The following is a 24,277-nucleotide window of genomic DNA, read 5'->3' as shown; positions in this document are numbered from 1 at the left end:
TATAATTTATGCATAACAGTAAAGTTGCAGCGAAAAACTCATTATAGACATCGCAGGACGAAGCTGGTAAGCAGGTGTTCCCCTTAGACAAGGACACTCCACGGCAGAGGTAAAGTGCAATCAGCCACAAAGTGGGCAGCTGGTTGCCAGACAATATCATTTACTTGTAAATTTCCAGTTTTATCTGGCGACTGTCAACAGTTTTATCAGCATCTATAGCAGCCAGCCAGGTAGCCAACCAAAGAACCTTCTGCAGTTGGGTAAACAAAAATGCACAAAAGATTCAGGGGGAGGGGGGCGGTATGGTACACGTACACGTGTGTGTCTGTGTGTGTGTGTATTTCGGCACAAAGAATGCAGGCACTTAAACGTGTTGCATAATTCAAGCGGCGTTTATTCAGAGCCATTGCACTCTGCCAGCGTTTTCAGCAAACCATCAGCAGATCAAAAAACGGAAGTTGCTCAAGACCTCCTGCAACATTTTGATGAGCTCGACTGAACTCTCGGCTCCTGCTTACTTATTAAAGTGGAATTTGAAAGGCGAAGGATGTCCATGCAGAGAACAAAATATTATAGAAATTTGCATAAGTTAAAGTTGGAATAAATCCTTGACTAGATAATGTTTTAGAAATATAATGTTAAGAACTTTAACTTAAGGAAATTTGTTTTCTATTTTAAGTTTTTACTTTTGGTTTCACAGATTCCCCTTATAAAATCATATTCTACTGAAATTCAGTATTAAACGCAGATAAACCAAAGTTTACAAGACTATCCTGATAAAAAGAAGGCTTTTTTTCGCTGTGCAAAAAAGAAAAAGAAAAAGAAATGAACAGATGGGTTGACGCTTATATGCCATAATGCCCAAGCATTTTAAGCCTTCCGTTGTTTGACATTTATGAAGTTTACTCTATCGCTGTTTACACGCTTTGCTCCAATCATACGAAAAATCTGCCAGATTTCACTTTCCGCCTTCGTCGTTGCTTATTTTGCATAAAGAATGGGCGCACAAGTGTCGTCGGCCGGGGCCGCGTTCTGGTAACTAAATTATAATAATCTCTGGTGGCACAGGCTGTCACTATGATGGCATCATCCGTATCAGTATCAGATCATAACGGATTATGAGTGTATCATGTTGAGCGGCAGCAAAACTCCTCCATCAGGAGGAGGCACCCCTCCACCATCTGTAGATATCTCTCTTTCGGATATTGTACTCGTAATAAAAAGGAATTTACATATGAAAGTTAAACTTTGTGCGCATATCGCTGGCTGGCTTTTTTCTCCTCCATCGGATGCGGATACGGATGCGAATGTGAAATGTGGATGCGGATGCGGATGCGTCCTTTTGCTAATAATGCCAGTGTATGTGTTTGAAGAGGTACAAGTGTATGTGTACTAGTCGCCATAACGTATGCAACATTACACGAGCAAACATGTGACATGGCATGAGGCGAAACGAACGAACGCTTCCATCTTCGTCCTCAACAAAATGAGAAGCACTGAGAAAGGCGTAAACACGAGGATGATGCGCGAGGTGGTGGAGCAGAGGCAGAGGATGAGCAGCAGAGACGAAGGTTGAGGTTCTTGGAGAATGGAGGCATCTTTTAATATTGTACTCTACCGTTGTTTACATACACTTCGGGAAAGCCAAAGAAATAGTAAAAGGAAAGTAGCTTTATAAAGATAAGAAGATTCAAAAAATAATTCAAGTTAATAAAGGAATTAAGGGACTACAAAATATATCAACTTCTAGACCATTTCAAGCGTTTTAGCCCCAAAACGAAACCCAAAATGAGAACACATTTAGCATATATAGATTTTTACTAATCATTGGTATTCTTTTTTTTTCTCAATCAGTTTTGCTTACTTTCATTACCAATTAGTTAATTATTTTACATCGTTTTTGTTTTGTTATGTTTTTGTTTTTGTTTTTGTCTTTTTTTGTTTTGTTTTAATCTGGTTGAATCACAGTTACATACTAAAAATTTATTACTTATTACACGCTACCCAAAAGATTTTTGCAAGCAAAAATTTATGTTACCCAACGTTTTTTTCTCGCAATGCATTCTGTAAAGATGTCACAGTACACACTGTCTACATGTGTGTGAGTGTGTGTGTGTATATGTGTTTGTGTGCTTGTTTTTGTCAGTGTCTGTGTCTGTGTCTGTGTTTGTGCTTTTGCTTTTGTTTGTGTAAGTGTAGTTGTTTGAGGTTGCGCTTCGCGCTGTTTACACGGCCTATGTCTACATTTAGCGTATATATTTCTATATATATATAGTATATATATATATATATATATATATATATATAAGTTCGCTAGCTATACTTGGTTTGTTTTCGTTCATGTTGTTGTTCTTGTCTGTCTCTGTGGTTGTTATTGTTATTGTGCTACGTTTATGGCACAAGTTTCTTAAATCCAGCACCTTCTTGGCCAAGTTTGAGCTCTTCATAAATTGTGGGATTTACTTCATTGCACTGCGTATTGCTGAGCGGGTTATGAAAGTGATGCGCCGCATCTGCCGCACTCTTGTGTTGCTGTTGCTGTTGCTGTTGCTGCTGTTGCTGATGTTGCTTGTTCCCCGTGAATGTGACACCTGCCGAGGTGGCCGATGCCGCTGCCGCTGCCGTCGGCGCCGTTGTCGTTGTGGATGTCGTCATTGTGGCGGCAATGCCATTACGACCATGACTGTGACTGTTGCCGCTGTTGCTGTTGCTGTTGCCGCCGCTGCTGCTGTTCATCCCATGGTGGTTGCCATTTTGCGTTGTGATGGCCGATGTGACAGTGGGTAGCTATGGCCGTTCATATACGTTTATGTTGGTGGTGTCGATGTGTCGGTTGAATACGGGGGAAAGAGGTAGAAAAAAGACATTGACAGTTATAACATCCAAAAAACACACACACACACACAAAATAAGTAAATACACACGCCTATGAAAAATACACAAAAATATACAGCTATCATATCACTAAACAAACTTTGGCCAACACGGTGTCTAGCTAAACAAGCACAAACAGGTGGGGTGAAAATAGTCGACAGAGCCGACTATGTAATATTCAGTATTGATTTTGTGGTATAAAAATATTAAAAACGTAGCATACTTTTCGGTGTTGGCGATTAAAGCTTGCAAAGAGAGAATAGAATTCCCTCTTTAATCTGTTTATATTCAATTTTAAATTAAAATAAGTATCAATTGGCTAATATCTTTTAATATTTAACAATTTAAAACTGTTTCTTCCTTTAACACAAAAGATCAAGTCAAATAGACATCTTCAATTTTAGACTTTTTATACTTTCTTCCTCTCCCAAACTAAACCAGGCCAGGCCAATATCTTATATACCCTAAAGCTACCCTTCTAATAAAACAGAATGATGGAAAAAAATTGGCAATCGATCGTTGTACACACCTGCACCTGTTCGAGGCCCCGGGTGTATGTGGGATTCTCGAACGCCACATTGCCGTTGGCGGACTTTCCATAGCTGGAACGCTGTCGGCGATAGAACACAATGGCCGCCGCCGCCAGGAGAATGGCCAAAATACTGGCCACAATGCCGCTGATGGTACCCACGGCACTGGAGTAGCTGCTAGTGGCCGAAGTCACATGGTGCTCGCCGAGAGTGAACCTAATCGGATCTGTGAGCACGCTGGCACCTGCAAGACAAGTCGGCAAATTAAAATCCAACCAAGAATCCTTCCATCTTCTACTCCTTCATGCCACTCCACGAGCCTTTCGTGTAATCTTACCGTAGCTATTGCCAGCCTTAACCACCAACTCGTAGAGCACATCCTTCTTGAGGCCATTAATGCTTATTGTTGTGTCCTTTACGTCGATGCGTCGTATCTCGAGAGCAGCCATCGCATTGTTGCTGCCGCTGCCACCCATACTTGTTGCATTATTCATGGCGGCCAGGTTATCCATGCCATGGTTATCCATCGAGGAACTTTGTTCCGAGGATGGGGTACCAGTGCCCGAACTCAATGTCGGCGGCAGAACGGCGGCCTCGTGGTAAAATATTCTATAGCCGTCAACGGCATTTGGATTCTTTGTCGGCGCATCCCATCTGTAATGAAATAGTTTTCATAGAGCGACGGCGCCGCATTATGAGTGCTTGGTAATATTGTTGCAGGCGCACAACTTGTCTGGAATTTTAATAAATTTAATGCGGCACCGCACTAGGTTCAGAGTTCTCTAGACCTCTCATCAACCTTTGACGTTGACCGAGTGTATTAAAGTGAGATAAAAAAAAAAATCTCAGCTTTAATGGATTTGCGGTCTATTAGTGGCACATCCCTTCATCCACACTCTACCACACACACACATAGTCACAGAGAAAGAGATCCCCACATGAGAGGATGTGTGGCGCAGAGAAGGATAATGAATGTATTGGGTTTGGTGCGCTAAATGGATGAGTCTACTTCCGCTTCGGACAAAAGTGTTTAAGAGCTTAGCCGAGGGGTTGGAACGTGTCCCACATAGTTTCGGGGGGCTTAAAGCCAAATGGCTTATGCTCGGTTAAACTTTGTAGGTAGGTAGCTGGCTCATTCGCCCAAAATAGATTTTATTAGTATTTGAGGATATGACGACGAAGGAAGTACTCTAAGTTTATATAGAAGTTCTATAGAACTCTCCATTAAGGTAATGTTATTCAACGTCAAGTCAAGTTAAACTAGTATTTGATAACAATTTTTGCAGTATAGAAGTTGAATTATAATAGAAAAACTCACCTTATATTGACTTCACTATCCGACACAACGCTAACCACAATATTCTCCGGCGGTCCTGGCAATCGATCACGATTCTTCTCAAAGCAACCGACAATGGTTCGGGAATACTGCAAACTGCAAATTTCCTTGGAACGCACCGATTCACCGCGACACCAATTCAGACACTTTCGTGGAACATGCTCATCGGCACAACAGGATCTATGATCCGATCCATCGGCGGCACAACGCATTAGCTTGTCAAAGTCCACAATGCACTCAGGACGATCGGCAATGGCATCAAAGTCCACATAATAGCTGCAGGCACTGCGACATCCCATTGTCACATTTTGCTCGGCACAGCATTCGGAAACGTTGTGATTAAGCGCCGGCGTATTGCGTATACGCACCGATACCGGCGTAGTGGTGGCCCCAAACGGATTATCCGCATGACAGAAATAATCACCGACATCGTTCGCCTGCAGTTTGCTGATCCTTAACGACATCGTATATATCGATGGCCGGGATTCATTGGCTTTAACGGAAATAAAATAGTTGCCGCCATTTATGACAGGCACTCTACCATCTTTTTCTCTCCAGAAAATTGTCTTTGGCGCCGGTTTGCTGTCCACAGTGCACCGCAGTTCGATTTCATCACCAATATTAGCCACCGTAATGCCAGCTGCCTGGATTTTGGGTGGATCTGCAGGGAAAATTTGATATAATTAAGTTATATTTTAAGTATTTTTAAGCGAAATTCCCTTAGCTGCAAATTTCCTCAAGTCAGGAAATAACTTTTTAAGTTCAAGATTAACTTTTCTTCATATTATGATGAAAATCCTCTTGCCACTATAAGGCAGCTAAGCGAATTAACCCGTATTGCATTACTTACAGCATATGTTAACCCTCCTGGTGGCCTGCATGGGTACTCCGTAACCGTTGTCCGCATAGCAAGAGACATGCTCCATGTCGGCCGACACATTGTGAATGACCGTGACCATGTGCCGCGAGGTGTCCTGCCTGACCAGATGTCCACCAACGTATAGCGAAATGGTAGGTGCCGGATTGCCCAAGGCCAGACAGAGAATGGTCATGGAACCGCCCTCAGGTATGTTGTCAGCCGGATGCACAGTGGGGGGCTGCAAGTAGAGTACACCTCAGTTAACCCGAAAATAATAATATGGTAGATGTGTGTCTGAGTGAGTAGACTGTGGAGAACACTCACATCAACAAAGGCGGGCAGTGCGGGATCCGTCCAGGCAACCAGCGTCTCCGAGGGCAACGAATCACCCCGTTCTCCCACAGCCTCCACGTAGAGAACATGCTGGGAGCTTGGCTTCAGGTTGTTCATTCGCAGCCAGGCCAGCTTCGTTTCAATCTTTATGAATTGCTCGGCTCTCATGGCCTTGTGGTAAACTCTGCAGGGGCAGAAAAGAGGTTTAGATGCTGACCAAATTGCTCTTTAAGCTAATAACTTTAAGATGGACATTAAATGGAAATAATGACACTCTTTTTTTTTTACATTTTTAAAGACTTTTAAGTTTAATTTCTGTTCTGTATAGTTCCTGCTTTAGGCTAGATTCCCTTTGCTCACCTGTAGGTAATCCTTTCATGCGGATGGGCATACTCTGGTGGCTGCCAGGTGAGCTGCATCCAGGTGGCGCTGTGTGCCACCACCGTTAGCGAATGTGGTGGTGAGGGGGCACCCCAGGCCACACCATCTGCAATACACACACACACACACACACACGGCACATGGACCACCGCAAAACAATTAAATCAACTCAGTTTTGGGAATGGATTTTTGGCCAACTCACCTTCGTTGGTACGTTGTTGGTCCGTTGTATTCAGCAAAAGCATCGATGCCGGCAGCGATGTGCCAAATTTGCCGCGCGTCACAACCGTAATGCGGTACAAGGCATTCGAATCCAAATTGGTCAAATCGATACTCGTCTCATTGGTGGTCAATTCCTAAGTGTATAATTGCATGTGAATAGCAGGCGGCGAGACGTTAACGAGAACGAGAAAAAAATGTAGGAAAATTGCTATGAAAAAAGGCCAAATCGAAAAATATGGCAGAAAAAGAAGTCGACTTTGGGTATACCTAATATTAAGAGGTTAAGTCATGATAGTTAAATTAATCATTAAATAGTTTTTAGTTAATAAAAAAGCTTACATTTTAAATACTTTCATTTCCCAATTAACCTCAAAATTTGTATCCCCTTTATAGAGAGTACTCTATCTAGTTCCCTTTAAACAAAAAAATGAGTCCAGTCTTGTTTTGCTGTCGTCGTCTGCCCCATGGCTGTGGTTTGGCTTGATTTCGCTGAAAGACATGTCGCCATGATTAGTACTTTTTGTAATTGCTGCCACGCAGCGCAATTTGTGGTATTTAGCCAGCCAAATGACACCACACCCTCAGTTTTCTCTAACGTCCAATCCAGGCTGCATCATCATCGTCATCAGAGTCATTCGCAGTATGCCATTGTCACACTCGTTCAACTCATCGGTCTGTCCCTGTCGCTATCTGTGATTCAGTTCCCCAGTTTCATGTCCCTACTCCGTCCATCTCGACTGGCGTTATTTTGTTTCAAAAGCCATCCTCCAAATTGACAGCTATATCTCGGACACTGGTCTATGCATGGACTTTTCCCAAGGACAGCACCGACAGACAGGCCAAACACTCCATGTGACCTCTCCTCACTCCACGACTCAACCCCCTCCCACTTGGTGCAAATCCACATTAAAAATCGTTAGCGTAATCTGTTGGTGTTACAGCTTCGAGGGCAGATAGATGACCTACCCTTTTGGGAATTGTGAGGCATATGGATTTGGTTTATGAATGCGATTATAAAATATCAGTAAAGGGAAATCCGACAATGTCATATTTAAGCTGAATTATTAGCCTGATTATTATAAAAATGTTTTCAGTCATTGCACAGCGTAAGTTTTCTAAAAGTCTACGATTCGTTTTTAGCATTTTTAATATGAACTTTCTTAATATCTTATATAATTATAAATTTTACAAAAAGTTAAGAAAATCTTTAAAGCCTACTCTTTGTACACCCTACAATCTCAAAACCATCTCAATCATTTACACACCGAATCGCTTGACTGGTCGATGTTGCTGCTATGTTGATGTTGCTGCTGCTTTACTGATGTTGCTGCTGTGCTGATGCTGCTGTACTGCTGCTGCTGCCACTGCTGCTGTGTTATTTCGCTCTCTTTCGTTTTTTAATCTCTTGCAGATGTCGCAGTCGCGGTGCGGTTTTTGGCCTTTAATTGCATTTTTGGCTGCGTGGCCAGTGCGAAAAAATGCGGCGCGTTAAGTAATTTATTTCGTTTTATGGCCCGAGCGTTGTTTGTTTTTAAAGCAAAGTCAGTTCTGGGGGGCAGCATTAACTTGTTTTTATCAGCAGCATGGCATGGCATGGCAGCATCAGCATCATCATCATCATCATCATTATTGGCCAACAGAGTTTGTTATTTTAGCTACTTAGTGCTGGCAATGCGCTAAAATTATTTGATTTCAGTGCCACGCCCCCGTGTCTGCCCTGGCCCCGGCAAATAGTCAACGAGCTTATCCGGCGTAACGAGTCATTTTGAGTATGTAAGTCAATGTCAGAGCGATGTTGGACATCTGTTCGTGGAGCCAGTTTGGCCAACATCTCTAAATATGTATAGAGGTTCATCTCGCTTATGGTTAGATGTTTTTTGTTTTTTTTTTTTGTGGCCATGCCCGGGTCAAGTCGTAAATCTCAATTTGCGGGGGGTTCACTTCTGCCCTGGTTGTGACAACTTGTGTCAAATATGAGATGCCAAGCAGGAGTGTGGACCCATTTTAACCTTAGAACCCGTCCGAAACAGAAACGCAGTGAGTAGGGGTTAAAGTCAAAGATAGAGACTTCCATTTTGACACAGGTACTCCTCTCCATAGATAAACTAACTAGAATTTAGTGACCACTGCCCGAGAGAATAAATTGCCCGGCTCAATACTAATTTCCTTCCATTAGAAACTTATCTAAAACGCATTAAATTCAAAGCCCAAAAAGATTGTCAAGGCAAGGCAAAAAGGGAAAAACGATTTATTATGCTCTCGACAGGCCCCAACAGCAAGAAAAAAAAAAGGGCAACACTAATAGCAGCCAAAGGACTTTTAGTTAGCCGTGTGTCCTCTCTCTGTGTGTGTGTGTGTGTGTAGCTTTTGCTTTGCTTTTTCATTCTCCCCCCTTCGTAATTACATTAACCGCAACTTAAATGTGCCACAATTGGCATGACGAGCTGGTCCTAACTAAATAATTAATAGGGTTACCTCCCAGAAATCGAGGTGAGTCCCCAGTAACTACTCCAGCTGAATAGCTGCTCAAAATGCATAGCGCGATGTCTTTTACTACTTAGCTATTGCACTTGCAGAAAATTGGGGATTAAATTGAAAGAAATCTTAAAGAAATTCAGAAAATATGGCAACTCCAAGTCTAATTGTCAGACTGTATTAGTTTGTATGCTCGATATGATTCTTTTATTTCAGTTCTCAACCAAGAATCGAAAACTGCTTAACAATCAATGATCTTAACCTCGGTTCATCGGTTATCGGAATCATATCGATATTTAAGGTGACCGTGTAGTCACTACACCTTTTAATCTTTTACCATTTCCTTATTGGATTTTAGAACCTTGTCTTAGCTTAATCTCGGATCATCGCATATCGGAATTATATCGATATTTAAGGTGACCATGTACCAGCTCCACCACTTACTTTTATTTTAAATGTATGTTAATAACTTTAAAGAAGTACATTTTATTTCCAGTGTCTATCTGCTATATCTGAAGTTCTTCCCCTTAACGGGAGTCACATTCCGGCCATAAAACTAGGTCCCTGGTCGCTCATTTACCAGTTGTCTTGGCCCAAAGTCGACTGCAGTGACAAAGCACATAATCGCCGTGACCCAAACCCCTTTGGCTCCTTCACAGCTGTATCAGAATATTTAATGTGTCTAATTTCTGGCATCGTGGTCAGTCCCTTCCCTATTTTTTTTATTCGTTGTACTTCTCTCCAGTGTTGCCGGCTATATTAAAAAGTTTTTTATGGTCGTGTGTTTGGCAAACACAAACACAAATACAAATAGGAATAAAAGTCCAACTCCCAACTAACGCAGAGCGGCGGCACTAAAAATCATCACAAAAGTTACGTTCGTTTTCGGCCAGAATCAACAGAGAGAATCATTTGAAAAGCAGCGACAGTGGAGGAAAACCTTTTATTTCCGTTTTCCCCCAGCCCGTAACGTCACCCTGCGTTGTCCTGATGGTATGTAATATCCTGTAGATTCGAATAATGTTTTTTTTTTTTTTGTAGGTCTGTTTGTTTGCTGATGCTGCTGGTGACACAATGCCGGCCGTGCATTGGCGACGAATAGAAATTGCCAAATTATTGGCACTGATTCAATCAGGAAGGGTTGCAAAAACACAGCAGGCAGCCCAGCGAAATTACCTTTAAATATTGGAAGGGAATTGCTATTGCTAGTTTAAGCACACAACTCTTTGCCAGCCATTAGTCTTGGCCCAGTGGTTCGATGAGGTTTTCTACCCGTACCCCAACATTCTCTACACATTTCTGACACGTCCAAAAGCAATTAAGTTTGTCCATAAAAGTGTCACACTGAGTCAACGCATTGCAGGCTGCTGGTGTACTATACCGATAGCCACGAACTTATAGATATATATGCGAGATATATATATAGGCGATACAATAACCCATTCAGATGGGGTCGCGCAAGGCGCGTTTAAACCATTTGACACCAAAGGACCAACGGACGAGATGGTGGCACCGCAAAAACGGCAAAACTGAAAAGCATTTAAGCCAAGCCGAAGCCAGCCCCAAGTTAAGCCAACAGCAACAGCATCACCGCAACAGCTGCGTGCACTGCTGACCAAAGCAAGTGAAAAATAAAACAAAAAAAACCAAAAAAAAACTACAAAAAACGAAAGAAGAAAAAAAAGAATAAGCAGCCAACAGGGCGAATGAATTTTCCACAACACAATCAGCAAAAAACAGCTCAGAATATGAAAAGAAAAAAAAAACTCAAAGCAAAGCTGACACCGCACAGTATCTTCCATATCGATTGGTTTTCTGGTGTAGAGTTGCTCACGTGACGAAAGATTCTGTCACGATTGTTTTGGGGGATTTCTTCTTTTTTTTTGCGAGCTGTCAATAGAAACTGTGATTCCCACCTCATGATCAATCATTCATATTTAATCGAAGGCATGGCAATGAATCGCTGAGGGAAACAAGTTTAAATTTGCCTCCAAACACAGCAAAGTCTAACTAAAAAAAGAATAAGTACTGAACACAAGGTTTGTAGATTTTGAGATTGAATTTACATAGCTTAGATATGAGATAATGACTTAGGATTGTCTATGATGTAACGTAATGGTAAACGATCTTTCTTTAGATTTTTATAAAAACAAAGCTTAGACCTTTAAGTAATTATGTTAAAAATTAAAGTTATAAAATTAATTCTGTAAATATCAAACTTGATCTTAAAACAATCAAAAACTCAAATACCTATGGTCGTACCTAAACGAATCTCACGGTAACACCTCCCATCGACTCACTGATGCTATAGCATCATTGGCAGGTCGTCGACGACAGGTTGCATTGGCCCCAGCAGCAACAGCAACAACAGTAACAGCAGCAACATCAACAGCAACAGCAATGCCAACAGCAACAAACGACAGTGCCGACCCCACTTTAAATACATTTCTGTGCGCATCAACACGCGACAAACTCTGGCCAGGCTTTTGTTGTTGCCGTATTGCTGTATTTTTTAGCATTTGCAAGTTTTTCGAGGCCAATAACTCTGTTGATGGCCATGGCTGATGCTGCAGCAGCAACACCAACAACAGCAACGGCAGCAGCAACACCAACCAGGCCCAGCTGCCAGCAAAGCGCGTTGATGTGTGACAACAACGGCCAATAACTACAACAACAAAATGCCAAAAACAACAAAAAATATTAAAAAAAAAAGGAAAAGCAACAACAAATTTGCAACACCAACAATTACAACAATGCCAATGGCAAAGCCAGAGCCAACTTTGGTCCGTTGTTTGGTTTTGCTTACTCTTTTTCCTTTTTTTTTTATCATCTACTCGTATATATAATTTTTTTTTTTTTTTGGTGTATCGGCTGCAATTTTTAGCAGTTTATAGTCACGTTTTGCACGTTGCCAATGCATATGGCGGCCATAAGTCCCCTCAGCCCATCTCCTCCCCCACTTGAAAAGGCGTCAAAAACTTTGCCCATAGCTCTGGACAGCTCTAAACCTGGCCAACCTCCCCCTTGAATCGATGTTTTTGGACAGAGTTCAAAGATTATTACACTGAATTGGATTAGCGTTGGCCAACCAAAACTATATGCCATAGGGTATAAAGATATATATATATATATATATATATAGATTTAAAAATATATTTAAGCTGAATATGCTGGTTAGGGGGGATTGCACTTGAAATTCGTTGGGAGTTTTTGGTGGAAATCCAATTGATTTCAGTCGATTCAATGGATAAACAATGGCCATCGATATATGCATTTAGTGAGATTTAGCCGATGGCCAAGGATTTAAATAAATAATTGAATAATTGGCTTAACTGCAAATATTACTCATACGCCATGTGTTCGGATATTTTTATCAAAAGTTGCCTGAATTTAAAGCAGAAAAAAATATTCAATTTACAATTACCTAGGGGTAGAAATTCTACATTTTTTTTTTATAATAATATGATGTGTGTATTTTTATTGATTAAAATAATAAATGTTTTTTTTTTTTTAATTTAAAATAAAAACAAAACTTGATTTTATCTTTCTGGATCAATGTTAAGCCTTAGTAAGGCAGTGCCTGCAGATTTGCATGTCGCCGATTAAACTCAATTATTTCATTTGTTATATAAACCAAAAATCGGTAATAAATTTATGTTTTTTAATAAATATTTATTATTGATTTATCCGAATTAAATTTATACCCATAAATCTTGGTCTTTTTTTTTTAAGAGGAAAACACAAATTCATAACACAAATAATAGTAATTTCAACGAATTAATTTAGTGAGCTCTATCTGTACACATTTCCCATGCGTCTATTATGATTTTAGATGCTAGATAGACTACAACTTCCACTTGATGTCTTAATTGAACAATTAGTAGACTCTCTCACGTTGCTCATACGCCGTGTATATGGCAACGACCACAATATCTGCTAATATGACTGCTTGTTATGGTTGCAATTTCCTGTCCCCTCCCCGAACTTCTTCATTAACTCCGGCTTTGCAATTTAAGTTCTTCCCCGGTTGGAAAGTTGATGTTGAAATGGTTATTGTCCTGCCTCCTGGCCCTGGCTCTACGGTCTTTTGGCCTTCACTGCTCAGACAAGGCAATTTGTAAGCTCTTTTCAATTCCATTGGCACTCGAATATATATAATGTCAGCATTTTGGCCCCAAAAGGCAAATCGTAATAAGGCGACCGCCCGCAGGCCCCAATGCAAATGAAGTGCCCCATTATGTGTGTGTGTGTGTGTGTGTGTTTTTGTGTGTGATTCTGAATCTGACTGTGACTCTCTCTCTCTGAGCCTGCCTGGGCCAAAAAAAAAAAAAAAAAAAGCCAAAAAACTTTTCCAAGCCAACTCACAGGTGCGGAAGAAGGGGAGGAATAGTTCTAGAAAAGTTTGTGCCTAGATAGAGACGGTCTATTGTCCAAATCGATATATACTCACATTTTCCAATTTGGCAACTGTCTCGTACATGGTCATGTTATTGACTTTGCCATATTGCACGATGAATTCAATATCCTCCGTTCCAGTTGTTCCACTTGTGGCATCGCCAACATTCTGCCCATCCTTACCAGCACTATCCAAGGCAGCCGGATCCACGGCACCAGCTGCCAGTTCATCGCCGGTTATCATGTCACCTGGCGATGTGTTACCTGAATTGTTACTACCATTGCTGCTTTCCACATCAGGTTGTGTCCAGGCCAAACTGATACTACTCTGATTCACAAACGTTGAATGCACATCTTCTGGCGGTCCTGGGATATTCTGTGTGCCTGTTTGGTTTGATAGAAGGAATGAGCAAAATGTCATTGTTTTGTTTTATAATGCAACTTTAATTGGCCAATATTGGTTTTGTCTGTGCGCCGGGGCCTGTGGTTGGTTTGCCCCAAAGCATTGACCAAATAATTTAGCGCACAATGGCGTGCAACAGTGCGTATACTCGACGTGCATAGACACGCCATTAAACAAACAGAATTAGCTGCAAACACACACAGCCCAGCAAGGCCAACGGCAGCCCATCGGGCAAGACCAACAGATGGATATAACACAGGGTGTGACCAGTGATGCAGTTTGCCTGGTTGTGGTGGATGAAAAGCTGTGATCTATCAGTGACTGAGGGAAGTTAACTACATTATCATAAATATATTTTATAAATTGTTGATTTTTAATACAGTTTAAGGATGCTATTTCATAAGAAAACAAGTTTGTACTATAAGATAGATATTCCTCTATCGAAACTTGAAAACTTCAGCCATCGAATGACTAGAAAATCCATCTAGCAACTTTCCTAATTAAGAGTGAATTGAACGGGATAAATTCAAATGAGCTGAGCTTCATTCACTGGCAGTCACAACTCGAAAACCAATCTCAACACTGGGCACTCGAATAGACAAAGACCAGGATGTGGACGAAAGGCAGGAACAACTGCCACTACTGTACTATTCCGCTACTCACCTTCCTCGAAGCATTGCAGAATGTTGCCGGCATATGATAAACAATCGGGCACATTGCTTGACGTTGAAGATGATGATGATGATGATGATGTTGCTGTTGCCGCATTGCCGCCATTGCTGGTGGCCGAACCAGATGTTGCCGCTGCTGCTGATGATGATGTTGCCGATGCAGCCGCCGATGCTGTTGCCGATTTGGTGGTCAATGCAAGCGGCATAACACCGCGACAGAGGGGCATGCAGGCGTTAATGACTCCACGGCGACTGCAGCATGGACTATGATCACGTCCTCCGGCAGCACAACGGGCCAGGATTGCTAAAGGATTTGAGCGCCAGATGGGTTAATATTGTGGCAAAATTTGCATAAACCGCCCCACCAACTCCAAGATACGGCTCATTGTGCTCTGTTATGGAACAATTTGTGACATGAACTCATCAATTCTGCCGCCCCGTTAGCCACTCAAACTCACAGAGAGAGAGAGATGTGATAATTTAAAGGATCTCTGGCATGAGTCAGCAACTTGGACGGCAATTTACAGGAAATTAACCGAAAGATTTCCTATCATTGACTAGGTGATGGCTAAATTGGGTAGCCAAAATACTGTCCACTCATCGCTGGCATTGAACCAGATTCAATTTTTTGATTGAGAATGACTGGGTTTATTTTTGGCATTGAGTGTTTTTTTTTATGCAGAAAACAACAAAAGAAAGATAATGTTAGAAATTCTAAGAAAGTTTAGGCTAAGCTGTGATTGCATAAAAATCAATAATTATTCAAAGAGCTTTGATTGATATACAGGGTGGCCCTTGTAGGGTTTGCTTTTTGAACTATGTATAATTTTGAGTTTGACTTTTCGAATGTCATTGGCAATGAGTGAGATATTAAGTAGAAGGTTTAAGGTTTAGGAAATGGTTAAGTTTACGATTTAAGAAAATTTGGAAATATTTATATTTTCAAACGCAAATCTTATGTGGGCCACCCCATATTTAATATCTAAACATTTTTGATACAAGTTTCTTATTTTATGTTTAAATTAAGACAAAAAACTTTTACTAAGCTGCAGATTTCTCCCTTAACGTAAAACCTATTACCTAATAACATTACAACAGACACTTAACCCGAACCGAGCCAAGAAAATTCAGTTATCAACATTAACCATTAAATTAAATGGGAAACAAACAAAAGCTTTAGTAGAATCAGTTATGAAAGACATTGTTTACTCGAACTGAAGCGTTGCCAAACAATGTTATACAGTCAAACTCCTCTAAAATTACATAAGCCAAGGCAAACACTAACAATCTGCTGCCAACAGACATCAATGTTATAACCATTTTGCAAAATTTCCATTCATTTAGCAACATCAAACATCTCTCTCTCTCTCTCTCTCTCTGGTTGGCCATTTTCCGGGGGATTGTGTCCGTCTAATTAACTAAAAATTGATTTGCATAAGTACAGAATATTCATTATGGCCCCCAAAAATGCCGCATAGCGCGTCACTTAATATTCGAAATTGCATCGGCAGATGGAACGAAAAATTGCAAAATGAGCTCATTAAATTAACAAAAGTCCAGAGGACAATGAGCCAGTTCGGACTATCCTGCTGCTAATTAGTGTTTTCCAAGGGAGATGATGATATCGTGCGGTACGGGGTAGTCAGTCCCCCAACCGGATGAAAAATCCAGCTGTTACTTACGCATTTGGGCACGACAAGCCGGTCCCAGTCGCTCGATATCGGACAGTCGAATGTTGTAGGAGCATAGGGGGGCACATTGTGGTAATAGTCCTGAAGCCAGGCAGCAGGTCGTCATGTTGTATTTGGCGGTCGTCTGCTGGACTGGCTCTGCCGGCAAAGTCCGGGTGATCAGACGCGGGGAGGGCTCGCTCTTGCCGTACGCATTTATGGAGACGACAAAGAACTCATAGTGTTTGTCCGACTCCAGACCCTCGAGAATCAATGGCGGCTGGCGCTGTAAAGCTTAATGAATTAGCCAAACATTTCTGGGTAGTGGTCTTACGAGCCAGCAGCTTATGGCACTCAAGAAAAAAAATGTGAGTTCTAGCAGCAAGAAATCTAAGCTATTCGGCCATAAAACTGATTATTGTATAATTTACTTAAGAAATTTTAACATTTTAATATATAAATTCTTGATACTAAAACTTTTTAATCATAATATTTCTCAGTGTAATACCTTCTCCACGGTCAGATAGTCATCACCCACTCCCAGCCGTCGGAACTTGACGTGATATGTGCTGACGGTGTCTGCCAGGCGCTTCGGCTTGTTCCAGTCCAGAATCACGAAGCTGTCCGTCTTGGCGACTGTCCGTAGCTTTGACGGCGGATCGGCCAGTACCCCATAGCCCTGGAACAGACAGCTGTTGTAGTCGGACATGAAGCGCAGGCATCTGCAAATAACCGAAGAGCAGAGGGGAGCAGAGCTCTGTAATTGGCATTCGGCATAAAAACTCATCCTGCGGAGTCATTAGCAAGTAGCATTGTGTTTGGGCGCCGGATAAGGGTGTGGAAATGGGAATGGCAATGGGAATGGGAATGGGAATGGGTATGGGAATGGAGATTGATATTAGGGCTTAACGGCCTATGGGTTCCCCGAGACAAGGATGGGCTTGGTAAGCGTTTAACAGTAGAATAAGCAGCTCATTGATGATTATCGATTCATATTTGAGAGTCCTTATGAGAAGTATCAATGATGAAACAATGGCAAATAGGTATAAGGAATAAACACAATATCATGACAAGGATTTATTTTTTATATATAAAATTCATTTCTCATTACCTTAACCCTTAACTTACTTGAACAAACTAAAGTCCAGTGAAGTCAACTTGCCAGCACAGAGGGGAAAGCAAGCCGGAGGTATTCCCCTAGCCCGACAACAGGGCGTATGATCAATATTGTTTGCCAGACAATTAAAGGTAATATTCGACCATGGAGCGCAAACCATAAAATCAGGCAAATTAGCCTGATCGGTCTTCTGTGGATCACACATCTTATCCAGACACATACGATGGGTCATCCCATTATCCTCACAACATTGTCTTGTATCGGGTAGTTGAGGCATCGCTTGCTTATCGGTGGTTCCAGCTTGCGACTCCGCTGCCGAGGCACTGGTATGGGTAAAGAATCTCAAACGCTCTGTGGGTAAGCTTGAACCAAATTCATTGGTGGCCGTAACGACAACGGCGTACATGGTCAATGGGCTAAGGTTTTTCAGCACCAACTGAGTCTGATTCGTGGGCACCGTATAAAGGCTAATCGATTCCGGGGAATCAGCAGCCGTATGATGTACAATCTCACCGCTTAACTCATCCTCATCGAAGCTGTGCAAAGTGGTCACGTTTATGGTATAACCAGAAACGCGGTCAGCTAATTTATCCGGGGCCGTCCAACCGACTGTCACGCTCGTTTCGCTAACATTTTCGATCGTCACGAAGGTTGGGGAACTTGGTATCAACTGTACACCCTTTAAGATGCATTGCAGCCCACTGAGCGTATGCTGAACGCAGGAAACTCGAGTCTTTAGCTTGTCCGTAAAGGGTGTGTATTCGCCGCGGCACATGTCCTGGCATAAGTCCGGAATCTGCTTGTCCACACAGCAGGGTACATGGTTGCGGCCATCGGCCATGCAGCGTACAATGCCTGGGAAGTCGCGTTCACAGGCCTCCGGATCGATGCCAGTGGTGCCGTCAAGAATGTTATGAACATTGCAAAAGCCCATGCACTGCGTGGACACATTGGCCCGTTCGCAGCATTCGGTAAAATCATGGGTTACCAGCGGTGGCACTTGACTGGGCCTCCAAAAGCTGCGATTATCCTGCGCGTCCAACGGTGGCGGCAACAGAAACACATCACTCGACTCCGCGGTCGATGTATCCGTGGAATTTCCCGGACCACCCGTCGACGAATGCAGCTCCTTGACTATCATTGGTTAAGGCGTGAAATTAAGTTGCCATACACAGAAAATAATTGTTAGTTTAAACATTAAATTTAAGTTAAATTCTAGAGTAACTTTTAAGCAGCTTAATTTTTGCTTGTTTAATAACTTCTACACTCACCCGTCAGTATATGGATGCTGCGTAGTACGGGATCCGAGTTAAGCTCACATATATACGCGCCCGAATCGCTGGGCTTAAGACTCTTAATCAAAAGCACCCACACCTCGCCACCCGTCTCCAGGTTCTTTCCCCTTGGATCTAATGATGAAAAAACGAAATATTTGTTTATGGATTATGAAGGAGGAACCCTTAATGGGTTTTGTAAAACTTACTCTCATCGTGCAGGATTCGCACTCGATGATCCTTGGTTACCCGGACTGTGCCGGCGGTCAGGATCTCGTCACCCTTCTTCCATATTACTGTGTTGTTCGAGGAATTATCTGAGACTACGCAGGTTAATAAAGCATCTTTGCTCTCCAATATAATTGAAGGTCCGCCGGTTCCTTGGGTTTATGAAAGAGTTCAAAATTCCAATCAAAATAACTTTTAACTTCTTTTTAAACTTTTACTTACCAATTGGCACACCAGACTTAACATTAGTTATTAGCACACATATCGTTATTATATGAACCAGCAAAAGTCTGAGCATTATTCCTTGTAGGATAACCTGGAAAAATAGTAGAGAAAATCATTAACTAATCTTGCCGGAACACCTGTAATGCAAAAATCAGCAAAAATTGTTTACGAAAACTTTAAAGAGCCAAGAACGGCGAATATTTTTCAATCATTTTCAACGCCGAAAAGGAAACATTTTGATATTGCAATAAATGGCCTGGTCAGGCGATATGCCAGTGGCAACTATGGATGGAAAAACGAGGGGCGTGGCCGATGGCTGACCTGGGAAATGCAGCCAATTGGGAATGCTTTTTGGATGAGAGAGGAAGTAAGGAAGGAAGGAAGGAAGCTCAAACAGCAATGAAAGTAGCGTCATTTTTACCTTGGACCCCGCGTGTTGACGTCAACGTTGCCAGAACATTTGATGTTTGAAAAATAACATTCACAAAAACCCCTCGAACCTCCACTTTTCACTTTCCACAACACCAGCTTTCACCTCTCTTCACCTACCTCCTAGTTTTCCCGCAGGCTGGATGCCTGGTTTGGTTACCTCTTCGTTTATGGCCAACGTTTTTGGATTTTTGTTTAAAAATTCGAACGAGTTTTTTGCTCCCCTTTCCTTTTCTCTGCGTTGATAAAATGTTTAACATTGCAGTGGTGGTATACACTTAGAAAAAAAGTTTATTTCGTATACAAAAATTTAAGTTTTTTAATGGAAATTTCTTTTAGCCTTCAAGCTGAATGAAACTTATTAATAGAGATTTGTATTTTACTTTGCTTTTCGATTGCATTTCTTTTAGTGTAGAAGGAGGTTTCAGATTTGTTGAAATTGGTTGGTGCATTCTGTGAAAGGTGCTCGAGCTGATTGTATCTGTATGTGTGTGTGTGTGTGTGTGTGTATATGCTTGTGTGTGTTTGCACTTGCATCTGTGTGAGTGGCTCGTACGTGAGAGCGTAACTGAGAATTTGTTGGCAGTTTTAGCGACCATTCCACGGGTAATGGCAACAACAAATTGCGTACACTGCAGCAAAATAAGTGCGTGCGGCTGGTGAGCTTGTATTCAATTACGAGAACGGTTAATCGATTCACCTAATCGCAGAGGGGGGGGGGGGGTTGAAGGGTCACCTGCTCGTGCTGGGTCGTCATCAATGACGTTTATCGTTAGCCTCCCCTCCATTTGCTGACCCCCATTGCGCTGACAAACCGCTTAGCTAGCTGGCATTTGTTTGGCCATCAGCGACACTGAAAAAGTACACCCCATCCAGTGGGTGGTGGCACTTGTAGGGTTTTTGAGAAAGAGTGGAAAAGAAGGAGGGTTGGGCGAGGTTTGCAATGTGAGCATAAGGTGCACAAGGTGGGCTTGTACCTGCCTTTGTGCGCATCAAGCGCATTTCAAATTGAATTTACAAAGTGCGAACGCGATGCCCTGGCACGCACTTGCTACCTCACTCCCCTCCCCATCACTATGATGCCGAAGATTGAGTTACCAGTGATGGTAAGGGTGCCAGAGCTGCTCACCTTTTGTCTAGATGCCATGCCCTGAAATGCCATTCATAAATTCCAACAGAGCGGCAGACTCCTCGCGACTTGCTCAATTGCAAAAGTGACAAATTTGATTAAATTATAGCGCTATTGCAAAACGATTTATCTTTCGCTGCACTCTAGTGCCGCTTGCCACCCACTCAATTAATTGTTTTTGCTCTTGCCACTTGGCTTTTGCTCTTTGCCATTGCCATTTTTGCGCACTCATCCAGGCACGCACATCCTGCAGAAACACACACACATGCTTTCACATGTGCAGGAGGATACACGGGAAATATTATCTTAAAATTCACATAAAAAATATAAATAAAAAACTATTTTTTACCCCTTTTCTTTGTATGTATCTTAAATTCCCTGATCTTAAATAGAAATCAGATTTAACAAAAATTTAATCTAAGATTTTCTCTCAGTGTAATCCCCTGTTTGTATGTCCTCCACGATGTTGCCATCTATTTGTCTTCATCTGGGCCACAACTACCAGAGCTTCTTCTTGCTACTCATCTCATCTCATATCGTCTCGTCTCGTCTTGTCTTGGTTCGCTGTCAACGTTCTGCTCGTTGACGTTGTAAGTAAATTGTATAACGTGGCGTATGAGTAATATGATATGCATGCTTCGATTCCGAAGCGTTACGCTGTATTCAGCTCCGTGCCTGGGTGCTCTGTTCCCGCTCAGCTCGTTGAAGATGATGTGGTAATCAGTTTTGATTTTATTAGCAACAACAGCAAAAGTTGCTGCCACAGACAGTTAGCTGAAAAAGGGTGGTGGTGGATGGGTGGTTCCCAAATAAGCGGTAAGCGTCTCGAATCTTTTTTTACGATGTCTTTGCCATCCCAAGTTATATGTGTTGCTCCTTCAACTTCGTGGCATGTCAAGTGGCACACATCAATCCAATCTTTCGACCTTCCCCCCTTGCAATCTCCACGCACGGCTTATGATGTAAGATGCGCAACCCTAACGCTTGGCTCATAATTGTTAATGAAATTACGTATACGTTTTTGACTCGAGCGGTAAAATGATGCGCTTAGTTGGTTTTGCTTTAATTAAATTTTACTTGGTAAGAGAAGTGAAACCGGAAAACGGATTCAAATTCAAGTGAAAAACTTAACTCTCAAGCGTAATGTGTTAAAATCCTAATTAATTCAATTTACGGGCAATTTGGAGTAATTGCGATTTATTGGTGGCGAAGAGAAGAAGATCTTAACTGGTATTCGTTGGAAAAATACAAGAGTTTCTGGGAAGTATTTACCTGTCAGGTAACTTGCTTGGAATATATTAAAAGATTTATAAAAGTTTTTAAAGATTTTACAAAGTTGATTGATTGGTTTAAGTCTTGTGTAAGGTAAACTTGACTTTATTTGCTAAATTCCTTTCAGCACACTAGATTTATTACCCTTAAATCGTACTCATTCTTGTATATCCTACAACTTGAATCATTATCAGTATCTAAAGGCCGTTAAAAGCTAGTCATTAAATGATGATCCATGAATGCACTTGACCTCTCATCACTTGCAGGGTTGGTTTACAGTGTTCCATCTCGTATAAATTGCTTGAAAAGAGTAAGCTAAAAAATGTATCTGAAAGTCCCCTCTACGACAAAATCCTGGATCAGCCACTTTCAGCACGTTACCACCATTGGAAAAGTGACCCAGCAGCATCAACCTCTAGCAAATCGGCTTTCCCCGCCAAGCACAGAACAGAACAATAAGGTAGGAAACTAGAAGGGGAGGTGCCCTCTTCCAAAGCCGTAAATGGAAACCACTACGCGATACCTAATCCCACAAAGTCAGTTCCTTCACTTTCCAGAGCCGCAAAAAGGCATGACAATGGCCAAGCACCACTTCCGTATATCAATAATAAATATTTCACAAATTGATATTTTTATATCAAATGATTTTCCAAAACTGCCACAATTAAATGGCCTATTAAAAACTTTCCTAATCTAAGTACTAATTTCTGTTTTTCAACAAAAATTTCCCCATGAAGCAAAGGGCCTTGAAATGCCATAAAATATTTATCAAGTGCATAAATTAGCATATCTCCAGCACCTTTTATATACTTTTCTTCCTAAACTTTTGTATTTTATTACTCGATATTTTTGGTCGATGCCCGTCACTAATTAAGGAACTGAGCACACACATTAATGATAAAGCTGGGGCCAACTCTCAAGGTAAATGAGCCCCAAACAACAACGACAGAAACAAAAAATAAGATGAACAGCAAAGGACAAAAAAAAGGCGGAAAAATAGTCCCCAAGAAGGCATCATAAAAGGACCCAGGCAGGACATTAACTAAATTAAACAAAAAACAAAAAAGAAGAAACAAAAAACAAAGAGTGGTGGTATAAATGAAACAAAAAAAAGGCAAGGGACATTTACACATTATTTTATAACATGGCCAAGACAGACAAATGACAGCCCAAAGTGACAAGGTGGGCAGTGCAAAATGAAGGAGGCAGGGCTGTGGCACAATTGCCACACCAGATCTACTTCATGATAAATAAAATACACCGCAAAACATTTTAAAAGCCAACCGACAACACTTTCCACTTTGCTGCTAATTTAAAGTTAACACCAAAAAGTCGCAGCCACTAGAAAATGGTGAAAGACCCAAGAACAGGGGTGAGAATGTTGAATGGTAAGGGGGATGGTTGGGTTGTTGTTGGGAAAAACTGAACGAGGGTTTCCCACAGCTGACGCTTTCAACTGTCTTTTCGTTTTTGGCCAACTTTATCTGTCTGTGTGAGAGAGAGAGAGAGAGAGAGAGAGTTCGGCTTTCTGGCCAGGACTACTTTATGGGCTTTGTTGTTGTGCTTTTCTGTGTTTTTCTTTTTTGGGTTTTTGGTTTTTTGGTTTTTTTTTCTCCTCAGCTGGGCAAGGTAATTTTTCTTAATTACCGCAAAATGTTTACCTTGTTGCTTGTTCTTCAGCTTTTGGTGTATATTTTTCGTTTAGACCCAGATAAGGTACGCATCCCTCAAAACCCGACCCATAGATTCTGAGTCGCAGTGCAAAAGGTGTAAAATATTTTCGACAGCTCCTACAACACTTTTACATTGTTATGGTCTGGTGTTTTTAAGCAGCTTTTGTTCGTTTCTTGTTTTCACACGCCACCCCTGGGGAGGAGTACAGAGGCAAAAAGTAAAAGTGTTGCATACTTACCAGGAGCGACAAGCTCTTATAAACACACACTCACAAGGGGGAGGGCAAGGTGAAAAGTCGGGGTCTGCAAGGTAAGCTAGAGAGACCTACAAAATACACACATACATACCTTTTTCTACCAAATTGAAACTAATGTTCATAGCTGTGCATATTTCTGTTCTTGCTCTTGCCCAGCAAAACTTGAACTTGAGTGCAAAAAAACAAACAAACAGAAGAAAAACATTGTCAACCTTTTTCCATTCATTTGCCAGCGAAGGTAAAGGTAAAAGTGTGTTTAGGCCTTTTGTTTGGCTTTTCCTGTTTGGGTCTCTCTCTCTATCTCTCTATCTCTCTCTTACTCTATCTATCTGAGTGAGAAATATGATAATCAAAAAACAAAAAATTACTCATACGCCGGTTGGGCACAAGTTCTGTGAAACTTTTTAGAGGCTTGGCGATAAGGCGACAAAAACCCAACTAAAAACAACAAGGCAAAACTTTTGTTTGTTTTTGTTTTCGGCTTCAGCTAGAGCGGAAATGAAAATGTTGCTTTATAGCGGTTA

At 41.5% G+C, this 24,277-nt stretch overlaps 1 protein-coding gene across 1 annotated transcript in view; it reads right to left on the bottom strand.

Moving 5' to 3' along the window:
• Nucleotides 1-1,810: 1,810 nt before the first annotated feature.
• The window catches only part of LOC108105959 (Ig-like and fibronectin type-III domain-containing protein 2), a 78,038-nt gene continuing 55,571 nt past the window's right edge, over nucleotides 1,811-24,277 (bottom strand). The window contains exons 3-18 of the mRNA XM_017212759.2: nucleotides 18,991-19,084; nucleotides 18,750-18,920; nucleotides 18,538-18,675; nucleotides 17,278-18,400; nucleotides 16,658-16,871; nucleotides 16,162-16,435; nucleotides 14,472-14,783; nucleotides 13,461-13,789; nucleotides 6,516-6,669; nucleotides 6,293-6,419; nucleotides 5,924-6,116; nucleotides 5,591-5,837; nucleotides 4,723-5,401; nucleotides 3,742-4,058; nucleotides 3,404-3,648; nucleotides 1,811-2,787 (exon numbers count right to left, since the gene is read on the bottom strand). Of these exons, the coding sequence (XP_017068248.1) occupies nucleotides 2,392-2,787; nucleotides 3,404-3,648; nucleotides 3,742-4,058; nucleotides 4,723-5,401; nucleotides 5,591-5,837; nucleotides 5,924-6,116; nucleotides 6,293-6,419; nucleotides 6,516-6,669; nucleotides 13,461-13,789; nucleotides 14,472-14,783; nucleotides 16,162-16,435; nucleotides 16,658-16,871; nucleotides 17,278-18,400; nucleotides 18,538-18,675; nucleotides 18,750-18,920; nucleotides 18,991-19,066 (4,995 nt within the window). The 5' untranslated portion in view covers nucleotides 19,067-19,084 and the 3' untranslated portion in view covers nucleotides 1,811-2,391. The remainder of the gene's footprint in view (nucleotides 2,788-3,403; nucleotides 3,649-3,741; nucleotides 4,059-4,722; nucleotides 5,402-5,590; nucleotides 5,838-5,923; nucleotides 6,117-6,292; nucleotides 6,420-6,515; nucleotides 6,670-13,460; nucleotides 13,790-14,471; nucleotides 14,784-16,161; nucleotides 16,436-16,657; nucleotides 16,872-17,277; nucleotides 18,401-18,537; nucleotides 18,676-18,749; nucleotides 18,921-18,990; nucleotides 19,085-24,277) is intronic.

The sequence above is a fragment of the Drosophila eugracilis genome, unplaced genomic scaffold (assembly GCF_018153835.1).
Source record: "Drosophila eugracilis isolate 14026-0451.02 unplaced genomic scaffold, ASM1815383v1 contig_2154, whole genome shotgun sequence".
Taxonomy (NCBI): Eukaryota; Metazoa; Arthropoda; class Insecta; order Diptera; family Drosophilidae; genus Drosophila; species Drosophila eugracilis.
The sequence above is the reverse complement of the archived record's forward strand: the minus strand, read 5'-3'. Positions and strand labels throughout refer to the sequence as shown.